Source organism: Nerophis lumbriciformis, linkage group LG32 (assembly GCF_033978685.3).
Source record: "Nerophis lumbriciformis linkage group LG32, RoL_Nlum_v2.1, whole genome shotgun sequence".
NCBI classification, from domain to species: Eukaryota; Metazoa; Chordata; class Actinopteri; order Syngnathiformes; family Syngnathidae; genus Nerophis; species Nerophis lumbriciformis.
The window spans coordinates 1,729,146-1,740,640 of NC_084579.2; the positions used below are offsets into that span (position 1 = coordinate 1,729,146).

Below are 11,495 nucleotides of genomic sequence, written 5' to 3' on the forward strand. Positions count from 1 at the left end.
CTGTGACGTGTCATGTGACTTGTCATGTGTGACGTGTCATGTGACTTGTCATTTATAACTTGTCATGTGACTCGTTAGGTGACTCGCCATGTATGACTTGTCAGGTAACTTGTCATGTATAATTTGTTGTGTATGACTTGTTATGTATGACTCGTCATGTGACTCATCAGGTGACTTGTCATGTATGACTCGTCATGTGACTCATCAGGTGACTTGTCATGTATGACTCGTCATGTGACTCATCAGGTGACTTGTCAAGTATGACTCGTCATGTGACTCATCAGGTGACTTGTCATGTATGACTCGTCATGTGACTCATCAGGTGACTTGTCAAGTATGACTCGTCATGTGACTCATCAGGTGACTTGTCAAGTATGACTCGTCATGTGACTCATCAGGTGACTTGTCAAGTATGACTCGTCATGTGACTCATCAGGTGACTTGTCATGTATGACTCGTCATGTGACTCATCAGGTGACTTGTCAAGTATGACTCGTCATGTGACTCATCAGGTGACTTGTCAAGTATGACTCGTCATGTGACTCATCAGGTGACTTGTCAAGTATGACTCGTCATGTGACTCATCAGGTGACTTGTCAAGTATGACTCGTCATGTGACTCATCAGGTGACTTGTCATGTATGACTCATCATGTGACTCATCAGGTGACTTGTCAAGTATGACTTGTAATGTGACTCATCAGGTGACTTGTCATGTATGACTCGTCATGTGACTCATCAGGTGACTTGTCATGTATGACTCGTCATGTGACTCATCAGGTGACTTGTCATGTATGACTCGTCATGTGACTCATCAGGTGACTTGTCATGTATGACTCGTCATGTGACTCATCAGGTGACTTGTCAAGTATGACTCGTCATGTGACTCATCAGGTGACTTGTCACGTATGACTCGTCATGTGACTCATCAGGTGACTTGTCATGTGTGACTCATCAGGTGACTTGTCATGTATGACTCGTCATGTGACTCATCAGGTGACTTGTCATGTATGACTCGTCATGTGACTCATCAGGTGACTTGTCATGTATGACTCGTCATGTGACTCATTAGGTGACTTGTCAAGTATGACTCGTCATGTGACTCATCAGGTGACTTGTCATGTATGACTCGTCATGTGACTCATCAGGTGACTTGTCATGTATGACTCGTCATGTGACTCATCAGGTGACTTGTCATGTATGACTCGTCATGTGACTCATCAGGTGACTTGTCATGTATGACTCGTCATGTGACTCATCAGGTGACTTGTCATGTATGACTCGTCATGTGACTCATCAGGTGACTTGTCATGTATGACTCGTCATGTGACTCATCAGGTGACTTGTCAAGTATGACTCGTCATGTGACTCATCAGGTGACTTGTCACGTATGACTCGTCATGTGACTCATCAGGTGACTTGTCATGTGTGACTCATCAGGTGACTTGTCATGTATGACTCGTCATGTGACTCATCAGGTGACTTGTCATGTATGACTCGTCATGTGACTCATCAGGTGACTTGTCATGTATGACTCGTCATGTGACTCATCAGGTGACTTGTCAAGTATGACTCGTCATGTGACTCATCAGGTGACTTGTCAAGTATGACTCGTCATGTGACTCATCAGGTGACTTGTCAAGTATGACTCGTCATGTGACTCATCAGGTGACTTGTCATGTATGACTCGTCATGTGACTCATCAGGTGACTTGTCAAGTATGACTCGTCATGTGACTCATCAGGTGACTTGTCAAGTATGACTCGTCATGTGACTCATCAGGTGACTTGTCAAGTATGACTCGTCATGTGACTCATCAGGTGACTTGTCAAGTATGACTCGTCATGTGACTCATCAGGTGACTTGTCATGTATGACTCATCATGTGACTCATCAGGTGACTTGTCAAGTATGACTTGTAATGTGACTCATCAGGTGACTTGTCATGTATGACTCGTCATGTGACTCATCAGGTGACTTGTCATGTATGACTCGTCATGTGACTCATCAGGTGACTTGTCATGTATGACTCGTCATGTGACTCATCAGGTGACTTGTCATGTATGACTCGTCATGTGACTCATCAGGTGACTTGTCAAGTATGACTCGTCATGTGACTCATCAGGTGACTTGTCACGTATGACTCGTCATGTGACTCATCAGGTGACTTGTCATGTGTGACTCATCAGGTGACTTGTCATGTATGACTCGTCATGTGACTCATCAGGTGACTTGTCATGTATGACTCGTCATGTGACTCATCAGGTGACTTGTCATGTATGACTCGTCATGTGACTCATTAGGTGACTTGTCAAGTATGACTCGTCATGTGACTCATCAGGTGACTTGTCATGTATGACTCGTCATGTGACTCATCAGGTGACTTGTCAAGTATGACTTGTAATGTGACTCATCAGGTGACTTGTCATGTATGACTCGTCATGTGACTCATCAGGTGACTTGTCATGTATGACTCGTCATGTGACTCATCAGGTGACTTGTCATGTATGACTCGTCATGTGACTCATCAGGTGACTTGTCAAGTATGACTCGTCATGTGACTCATCAGGTGACTTGTCACGTATGACTCGTCATGTGACTCATCAGGTGACTTGTCATGTGTGACTCATCAGGTGACTTGTCATGTATGACTCGTCATGTGACTCATCAGGTGACTTGTCATGTATGACTCGTCATGTGACTCATCAGGTGACTTGTCATGTATGACTCGTCATGTGACTCATCAGGTGACTTGTCAAGTATGACTCGTCATGTGACTCATCAGGTGACTTGTCACGTATGACTCGTCATGTGACTCATCAGGTGACTTGTCATGTGTGACTCATCAGGTGACTTGTCATGTATGACTCGTCATGTGACTCATCAGGTGACTTGTCAAGTATGACTCGTCATGTGACTCATCAGGTGACTTGTCAAGTATGACTCGTCATGTGACTCATCAGGTGACTTGTCATGTATGACTCATCATGTGACTCATCAGGTGACTTGTCAAGTATGACTTGTAATGTGACTCATCAGGTGACTTGTCATGTATGACTCGTCATGTGACTCATCAGGTGACTTGTCATGTATGACTCGTCATGTGACTCATCAGGTGACTTGTCATGTATGACTCGTCATGTGACTCATCAGGTGACTTGTCATGTATGACTCGTCATGTGACTCATCAGGTGACTTGTCAAGTATGACTCGTCATGTGACTCATCAGGTGACTTGTCACGTATGACTCGTCATGTGACTCATCAGGTGACTTGTCATGTGTGACTCATCAGGTGACTTGTCATGTATGACTCGTCATGTGACTCATCAGGTGACTTGTCATGTATGACTCGTCATGTGACTCATCAGGTGACTTGTCATGTATGACTCGTCATGTGACTCATCAGGTGACTTGTCAAGTATGACTCGTCATGTGACTCATCAGGTGACTTGTCAAGTATGACTCGTCATGTGACTCATCAGGTGACTTGTCAAGTATGACTCGTCATGTGACTCATCAGGTGACTTGTCATGTATGACTCGTCATGTGACTCATCAGGTGACTTGTCAAGTATGACTCGTCATGTGACTCATCAGGTGACTTGTCAAGTATGACTCGTCATGTGACTCATCAGGTGACTTGTCAAGTATGACTCGTCATGTGACTCATCAGGTGACTTGTCAAGTATGACTCGTCATGTGACTCATCAGGTGACTTGTCATGTATGACTCATCATGTGACTCATCAGGTGACTTGTCAAGTATGACTTGTAATGTGACTCATCAGGTGACTTGTCATGTATGACTCGTCATGTGACTCATCAGGTGACTTGTCATGTATGACTCGTCATGTGACTCATCAGGTGACTTGTCATGTATGACTCGTCATGTGACTCATCAGGTGACTTGTCATGTATGACTCGTCATGTGACTCATCAGGTGACTTGTCAAGTATGACTCGTCATGTGACTCATCAGGTGACTTGTCATGTGTGACTCATCAGGTGACTTGTCATGTATGACTCGTCATGTGACTCATCAGGTGACTTGTCATGTATGACTCGTCATGTGACTCATCAGGTGACTTGTCATGTATGACTCGTCATGTGACTCATCAGGTGACTTGTCAAGTATGACTTGTAATGTGACTCATCAGGTGACTTGTCATGTATGACTCGTCATGTGACTCATCAGGTGACTTGTCATGTATGACTCGTCATGTGACTCATCAGGTGACTTGTCATGTATGACTCGTCATGTGACTCATCAGGTGACTTGTCATGTATGACTCGTCATGTGACTCATCAGGTGACTTGTCAAGTATGACTCGTCATGTGACTCATCAGGTGACTTGTCACGTATGACTCGTCATGTGACTCATCAGGTGACTTGTCATGTGTGACTCATCAGGTGACTTGTCATGTATGACTCGTCATGTGACTCATCAGGTGACTTGTCATGTATGACTCGTCATGTGACTCATCAGGTGACTTGTCATGTATGACTCGTCATGTGACTCATCAGGTGACTTGTCAAGTATGACTCGTCATGTGACTCATCAGGTGACTTGTCACGTATGACTCGTCATGTGACTCATCAGGTGACTTGTCATGTGTGACTCATCAGGTGACTTGTCATGTATGACTCGTCATGTGACTCATCAGGTGACTTGTCAAGTATGACTCGTCATGTGACTCATCAGGTGACTTGTCAAGTATGACTCGTCATGTGACTCATCAGGTGACTTGTCATGTATGACTCATCATGTGACTCATCAGGTGACTTGTCAAGTATGACTTGTAATGTGACTCATCAGGTGACTTGTCATGTATGACTCGTCATGTGACTCATCAGGTGACTTGTCATGTATGACTCGTCATGTGACTCATCAGGTGACTTGTCATGTATGACTCGTCATGTGACTCATCAGGTGACTTGTCATGTATGACTCGTCATGTGACTCATCAGGTGACTTGTCAAGTATGACTCGTCATGTGACTCATCAGGTGACTTGTCACGTATGACTCGTCATGTGACTCATCAGGTGACTTGTCATGTGTGACTCATCAGGTGACTTGTCATGTATGACTCGTCATGTGACTCATCAGGTGACTTGTCATGTATGACTCGTCATGTGACTCATCAGGTGACTTGTCATGTATGACTCGTCATGTGACTCATCAGGTGACTTGTCAAGTATGACTCGTCATGTGACTCATCAGGTGACTTGTCAAGTATGACTCGTCATGTGACTCATCAGGTGACTTGTCAAGTATGACTCGTCATGTGACTCATCAGGTGACTTGTCATGTATGACTCGTCATGTGACTCATCAGGTGACTTGTCAAGTATGACTCGTCATGTGACTCATCAGGTGACTTGTCAAGTATGACTCGTCATGTGACTCATCAGGTGACTTGTCAAGTATGACTCGTCATGTGACTCATCAGGTGACTTGTCAAGTATGACTCGTCATGTGACTCATCAGGTGACTTGTCATGTATGACTCATCATGTGACTCATCAGGTGACTTGTCAAGTATGACTTGTAATGTGACTCATCAGGTGACTTGTCATGTATGACTCGTCATGTGACTCATCAGGTGACTTGTCATGTATGACTCGTCATGTGACTCATCAGGTGACTTGTCATGTATGACTCGTCATGTGACTCATCAGGTGACTTGTCATGTATGACTCGTCATGTGACTCATCAGGTGACTTGTCAAGTATGACTCGTCATGTGACTCATCAGGTGACTTGTCACGTATGACTCGTCATGTGACTCATCAGGTGACTTGTCATGTGTGACTCATCAGGTGACTTGTCATGTATGACTCGTCATGTGACTCATCAGGTGACTTGTCATGTATGACTCGTCATGTGACTCATCAGGTGACTTGTCATGTATGACTCGTCATGTGACTCATTAGGTGACTTGTCAAGTATGACTCGTCATGTGACTCATCAGGTGACTTGTCATGTATGACTCGTCATGTGACTCATCAGGTGACTTGTCATGTATGACTCGTCATGTGACTCATCAGGTGACTTGTCAAGTATGACTCGTCATGTGACTCATCAGGTGACTTGTCACGTATGACTCGTCATGTGACTCATCAGGTGACTTGTCACGTGTGACTCATCAGGTGACTTGTCATGTATGACTCGTCATGTGACTCATCAGGTGACTTGTCAAGTATGACTCGTCATGTGACTCATCAGGTGACTTGTCAAGTATGACTCGTCATGTGACTCATCAGGTGACTTGTCATGTATGACTCATCATGTGACTCATCAGGTGACTTGTCAAGTATGACTTGTAATGTGACTCATCAGGTGACTTGTCATGTATGACTCGTCATGTGACTCATCAGGTGACTTGTCATGTATGACTCGTCATGTGACTCATCAGGTGACTTGTCATGTATGACTCGTCATGTGACTCATCAGGTGACTTGTCATGTATGACTCGTCATGTGACTCATCAGGTGACTTGTCAAGTATGACTCGTCATGTGACTCATCAGGTGACTTGTCACGTATGACTCGTCATGTGACTCATCAGGTGACTTGTCATGTGTGACTCATCAGGTGACTTGTCATGTATGACTCGTCATGTGACTCATCAGGTGACTTGTCATGTATGACTCGTCATGTGACTCATCAGGTGACTTGTCATGTATGACTCGTCATGTGACTCATTAGGTGACTTGTCAAGTATGACTCGTCATGTGACTCATCAGGTGACTTGTCATGTATGACTCGTCATGTGACTCATCAGGTGACTTGTCATGTATGACTCGTCATGTGACTCATCAGGTGACTTGTCAAGTATGACTTGTAATGTGACTCATCAGGTGACTTGTCATGTATGACTCGTCATGTGACTCATCAGGTGACTTGTCATGTATGACTCGTCATGTGACTCATCAGGTGACTTGTCATGTATGACTCGTCATGTGACTCATCAGGTGACTTGTCATGTATGACTCGTCATGTGACTCATCAGGTGACTTGTCAAGTATGACTCGTCATGTGACTCATCAGGTGACTTGTCACGTATGACTCGTCATGTGACTCATCAGGTGACTTGTCATGTGTGACTCATCAGGTGACTTGTCATGTATGACTCGTCATGTGACTCATCAGGTGACTTGTCATGTATGACTCGTCATGTGACTCATCAGGTGACTTGTCATGTATGACTCGTCATGTGACTCATTAGGTGACTTGTCAAGTATGACTCGTCATGTGACTCATCAGGTGACTTGTCATGTATGACTCGTCATGTGACTCATCAGGTGACTTGTCATGTATGACTCGTCATGTGACTCATCAGGTGACTTGTCAAGTATGACTCGTCATGTGACTCATCAGGTGACTTGTCAAGTATGACTCGTCATGTGACTCTTCAGGTGACTTGTCAAGTATGACTCGTCATGTGACTCATCAGGTGACTTGTCAAGTATGACTCGTCATGTGACTCATCAGGTGACTTGTCATGTATGACTCGTCATGTGACTCATCAGGTGACTTGTCAAGTATGACTCGTCATGTGACTCATTAGGTGACTTGTCAAGTATGACTCGTCATGTGACTCAGGTGACTTGTCATGTATGACTCGTCATGTGACTCATCAGGTGACTTGTCATGTATGACTCGTCATGTGACTCATCAGGTGACTTGTCATGTATGACTCGTCATGTGACTCATCAGGTGACTTGTCATGTATGACTCGTCATGTGACTCATCAGGTGACTTGTCAAGTATGACTCGTCATGTGACTCATCAGGTGACTTGTCACGTATGACTCGTCATGTGACTCATCAGGTGACTTGTCATGTGTGACTCATCAGGTGACTTGTCATGTATGACTCGTCATGTGACTCATCAGGTGACTTGTCATGTATGACTCGTCATGTGACTCATCAGGTGACTTGTCATGTATGACTCGTCATGTGACTCATTAGGTGACTTGTCAAGTATGACTCGTCATGTGACTCATCAGGTGACTTGTCATGTATGACTCGTCATGTGACTCATCAGGTGACTTGTCATGTATGACTCGTCATGTGACTCATCAGGTGACTTGTCAAGTATGACTCGTCATGTGACTCATCAGGTGACTTGTCACGTATGACTCGTCATGTGACTCATCAGGTGACTTGTCATGTGTGACTCATCAGGTGACTTGTCATGTATGACTCGTCATGTGACTCATCAGGTGACTTGTCAAGTATGACTCGTCATGTGACTCATCAGGTGACTTGTCAAGTATGACTCGTCATGTGACTCATCAGGTGACTTGTCATGTATGACTCATCATGTGACTCATCAGGTGACTTGTCAAGTATGACTTGTAATGTGACTCATCAGGTGACTTGTCATGTATGACTCGTCATGTGACTCATCAGGTGACTTGTCATGTATGACTCGTCATGTGACTCATCAGGTGACTTGTCATGTATGACTCGTCATGTGACTCATCAGGTGACTTGTCATGTATGACTCGTCATGTGACTCATCAGGTGACTTGTCAAGTATGACTCGTCATGTGACTCATCAGGTGACTTGTCACGTATGACTCGTCATGTGACTCATCAGGTGACTTGTCATGTGTGACTCATCAGGTGACTTGTCATGTATGACTCGTCATGTGACTCATCAGGTGACTTGTCATGTATGACTCGTCATGTGACTCATCAGGTGACTTGTCATGTATGACTCGTCATGTGACTCATTAGGTGACTTGTCAAGTATGACTCGTCATGTGACTCATCAGGTGACTTGTCATGTATGACTCGTCATGTGACTCATCAGGTGACTTGTCATGTATGACTCGTCATGTGACTCATCAGGTGACTTGTCAAGTATGACTTGTAATGTGACTCATCAGGTGACTTGTCATGTATGACTCGTCATGTGACTCATCAGGTGACTTGTCATGTATGACTCGTCATGTGACTCATCAGGTGACTTGTCATGTATGACTCGTCATGTGACTCATCAGGTGACTTGTCATGTATGACTCGTCATGTGACTCATCAGGTGACTTGTCAAGTATGACTCGTCATGTGACTCATCAGGTGACTTGTCACGTATGACTCGTCATGTGACTCATCAGGTGACTTGTCATGTGTGACTCATCAGGTGACTTGTCATGTATGACTCGTCATGTGACTCATCAGGTGACTTGTCATGTATGACTCGTCATGTGACTCATCAGGTGACTTGTCATGTATGACTCGTCATGTGACTCATTAGGTGACTTGTCAAGTATGACTCGTCATGTGACTCATCAGGTGACTTGTCATGTATGACTCGTCATGTGACTCATCAGGTGACTTGTCATGTATGACTCGTCATGTGACTCATCAGGTGACTTGTCAAGTATGACTCGTCATGTGACTCATCAGGTGACTTGTCAAGTATGACTCGTCATGTGACTCTTCAGGTGACTTGTCAAGTATGACTCGTCATGTGACTCATCAGGTGACTTGTCAAGTATGACTCGTCATGTGACTCATCAGGTGACTTGTCATGTATGACTCGTCATGTGACTCATCAGGTGACTTGTCAAGTATGACTCGTCATGTGACTCATTAAGTGACTTGTCATGTATGACTCGTCAGGTGATTCATGTATGACTTGTCATGTGATCAGTCAGGTGACTCGTCATCTAAGGTTTGTCATTTATGACTTGTCACATTTGAAGCAAAAGAAGGCGTGGTCATGTGATGAGGGGGCGGGGCTTGCATGTTGGTTGGTCGTGAGCACCAGACTTCCTGTCACGTGACCGCTGCTCTAAATCTCTCAGGACTGCCCGGACGCCATTCGAAGCCGCGTGGCAAAGACAGAATTCGCCGGGCGCTTCCTGAAGAACATTCCGGTGCTGCAGTGGTCCGAAGACGCCACGCGTGACCAGCACTGCCGCCTGAGCCGATACGCGGGAGCGCACGGCTGGGCGGGCATCGCCTTTGACGGTCAGTGTTGTAGCTCCGCCCCTCCGTCGCCACGTGAAGCTAACGGCGTGGTTGTGCCGACAGCGCTGGCAGAGACGCTGGCGGCGCTCAACTCGTCCGCCAACCGCATCATGACGGACGACTGGAAGTGGCGCCGTGCGGCGTCCCGCTGCATCCGCTGCGCCGTGGTGGGGAACGGCGGGATCCTGAAGGACTCCAAGAAAGGCCCTGAGATCGACCAGCACCACTACGTCTTCAGGTGGGCGCCGCAGTCACGTGAGGCGGCGAGCCATGACGTCATGGGTCAGAGTTGTGTCTTGCAGGACCAACGGCGCCATCACGGCGGGCTTCGAGCAGGACGTGGGCGCTCGGACCACCCACTACACCTTCTCCACCAACACGCTGGTCAACTCCCTACGCAGCTACGCCGCCCTCGGCTACCGAGGACCGCCGCGCTCTCAGGTGAGCCCCGCCCACACGCTCATGCAACGTGACATCACCCGTGACCCCGCCCCCTACAGGAGACACGCTACGTCTTCCTGCCGGACCACGACCGCGACTATCTGCTGGCGAAGGCGGCGGCCACGCACGGCACCGTGCAGCGTGGGCCCGAGCGCGGCCAAGAGTGAGTGATGACATCACACCTGGCCCACGCCAGCGTCACATGACCTCGTGTTGTGCCCGCAGCCCGTCGCGCTACTTCGGCGAGGACGTGTCGGCCGCCAAGCTGAAGATGTACCACCCCGATTTCATCCGCTACCTCAGGAACAGGTGAGGCAGGAGGTAACCACGGCAACCAGAGCAGGTGAAGGACTCTCCTGTCCCTTCAGGTTCCTCCCGTCCAACACGCTCAGAAGCAAGTACAGGAACCTCTACCGCCCCTCCACCGGCGCCGTCATGCTGCTGGCCGCGCTGCACACCTGCGACCAGGTAAGGTCTGCCGCCGTACAAGCCCCGCCCCCTCCTGGCTTGTTCGCTGACTTGAGCGGGTGGTCGTTACAGGTCAGCGCCTACGGCTTCATGACGCCCGACTACTCCAAGTACTCGGACCACTACTACGACCGCCGCTATCACGCCGTGGGCTTCTTCCTTAACCACGACCTGCGCCTGGAGATGCACCTGTGGCAGCAGCTGCACAGCGTCGGTCTCATCCGCCTCTACACGCGCTCCTGACCCCGCCTCTACACACGCTCCTGACCCCGCCTCTACACGCTCCTTCGGATTGCAGTAACCATGGTAACAGCTTCACGCTGAGACAGTCTGGTGGCCATCTTGGATTGTTTCCTATGACCACTCCCCTCCCCTTATTGCACATAACCATGGCAACCACTAAGCCCCGCAAAGTGTCTTGTTGCTAGGATACCACTGACCACAAGCCTGTTGCTGACCACAAGCCTGTTGTTGCTAGGATACCACTGACCACAAGCCTGAATAATGTTTTTTACAAAGTGCCTTCAGAATAATGTTGACTGGAAACCTTTTTGTTGTCTTTTGAATTGTGTTGGTCATTTTTTTCAATAAATTAACTTAATTTGG

General features: G+C 47.0%; 1 protein-coding gene across 1 annotated transcript in view; it reads left to right on the forward strand.

Annotated features, from left to right (window-relative positions):
• The window catches only part of st6galnac (ST6 (alpha-N-acetyl-neuraminyl-2,3-beta-galactosyl-1,3)-N-acetylgalactosaminide alpha-2,6-sialyltransferase), a 15,570-nt gene extending 4,075 nt beyond the window's left edge, over window positions 1-11,495 (forward strand). Inside the window, exons 4-10 of the mRNA XM_061926810.2 lie at window positions 9,815-9,980; window positions 10,044-10,218; window positions 10,283-10,421; window positions 10,481-10,584; window positions 10,647-10,730; window positions 10,790-10,889; window positions 10,962-11,495. Of these exons, the coding sequence (XP_061782794.1) occupies window positions 9,815-9,980; window positions 10,044-10,218; window positions 10,283-10,421; window positions 10,481-10,584; window positions 10,647-10,730; window positions 10,790-10,889; window positions 10,962-11,132 (939 nt within the window). The 3' untranslated portion in view covers window positions 11,133-11,495. The remainder of the gene's footprint in view (window positions 1-9,814; window positions 9,981-10,043; window positions 10,219-10,282; window positions 10,422-10,480; window positions 10,585-10,646; window positions 10,731-10,789; window positions 10,890-10,961) is intronic.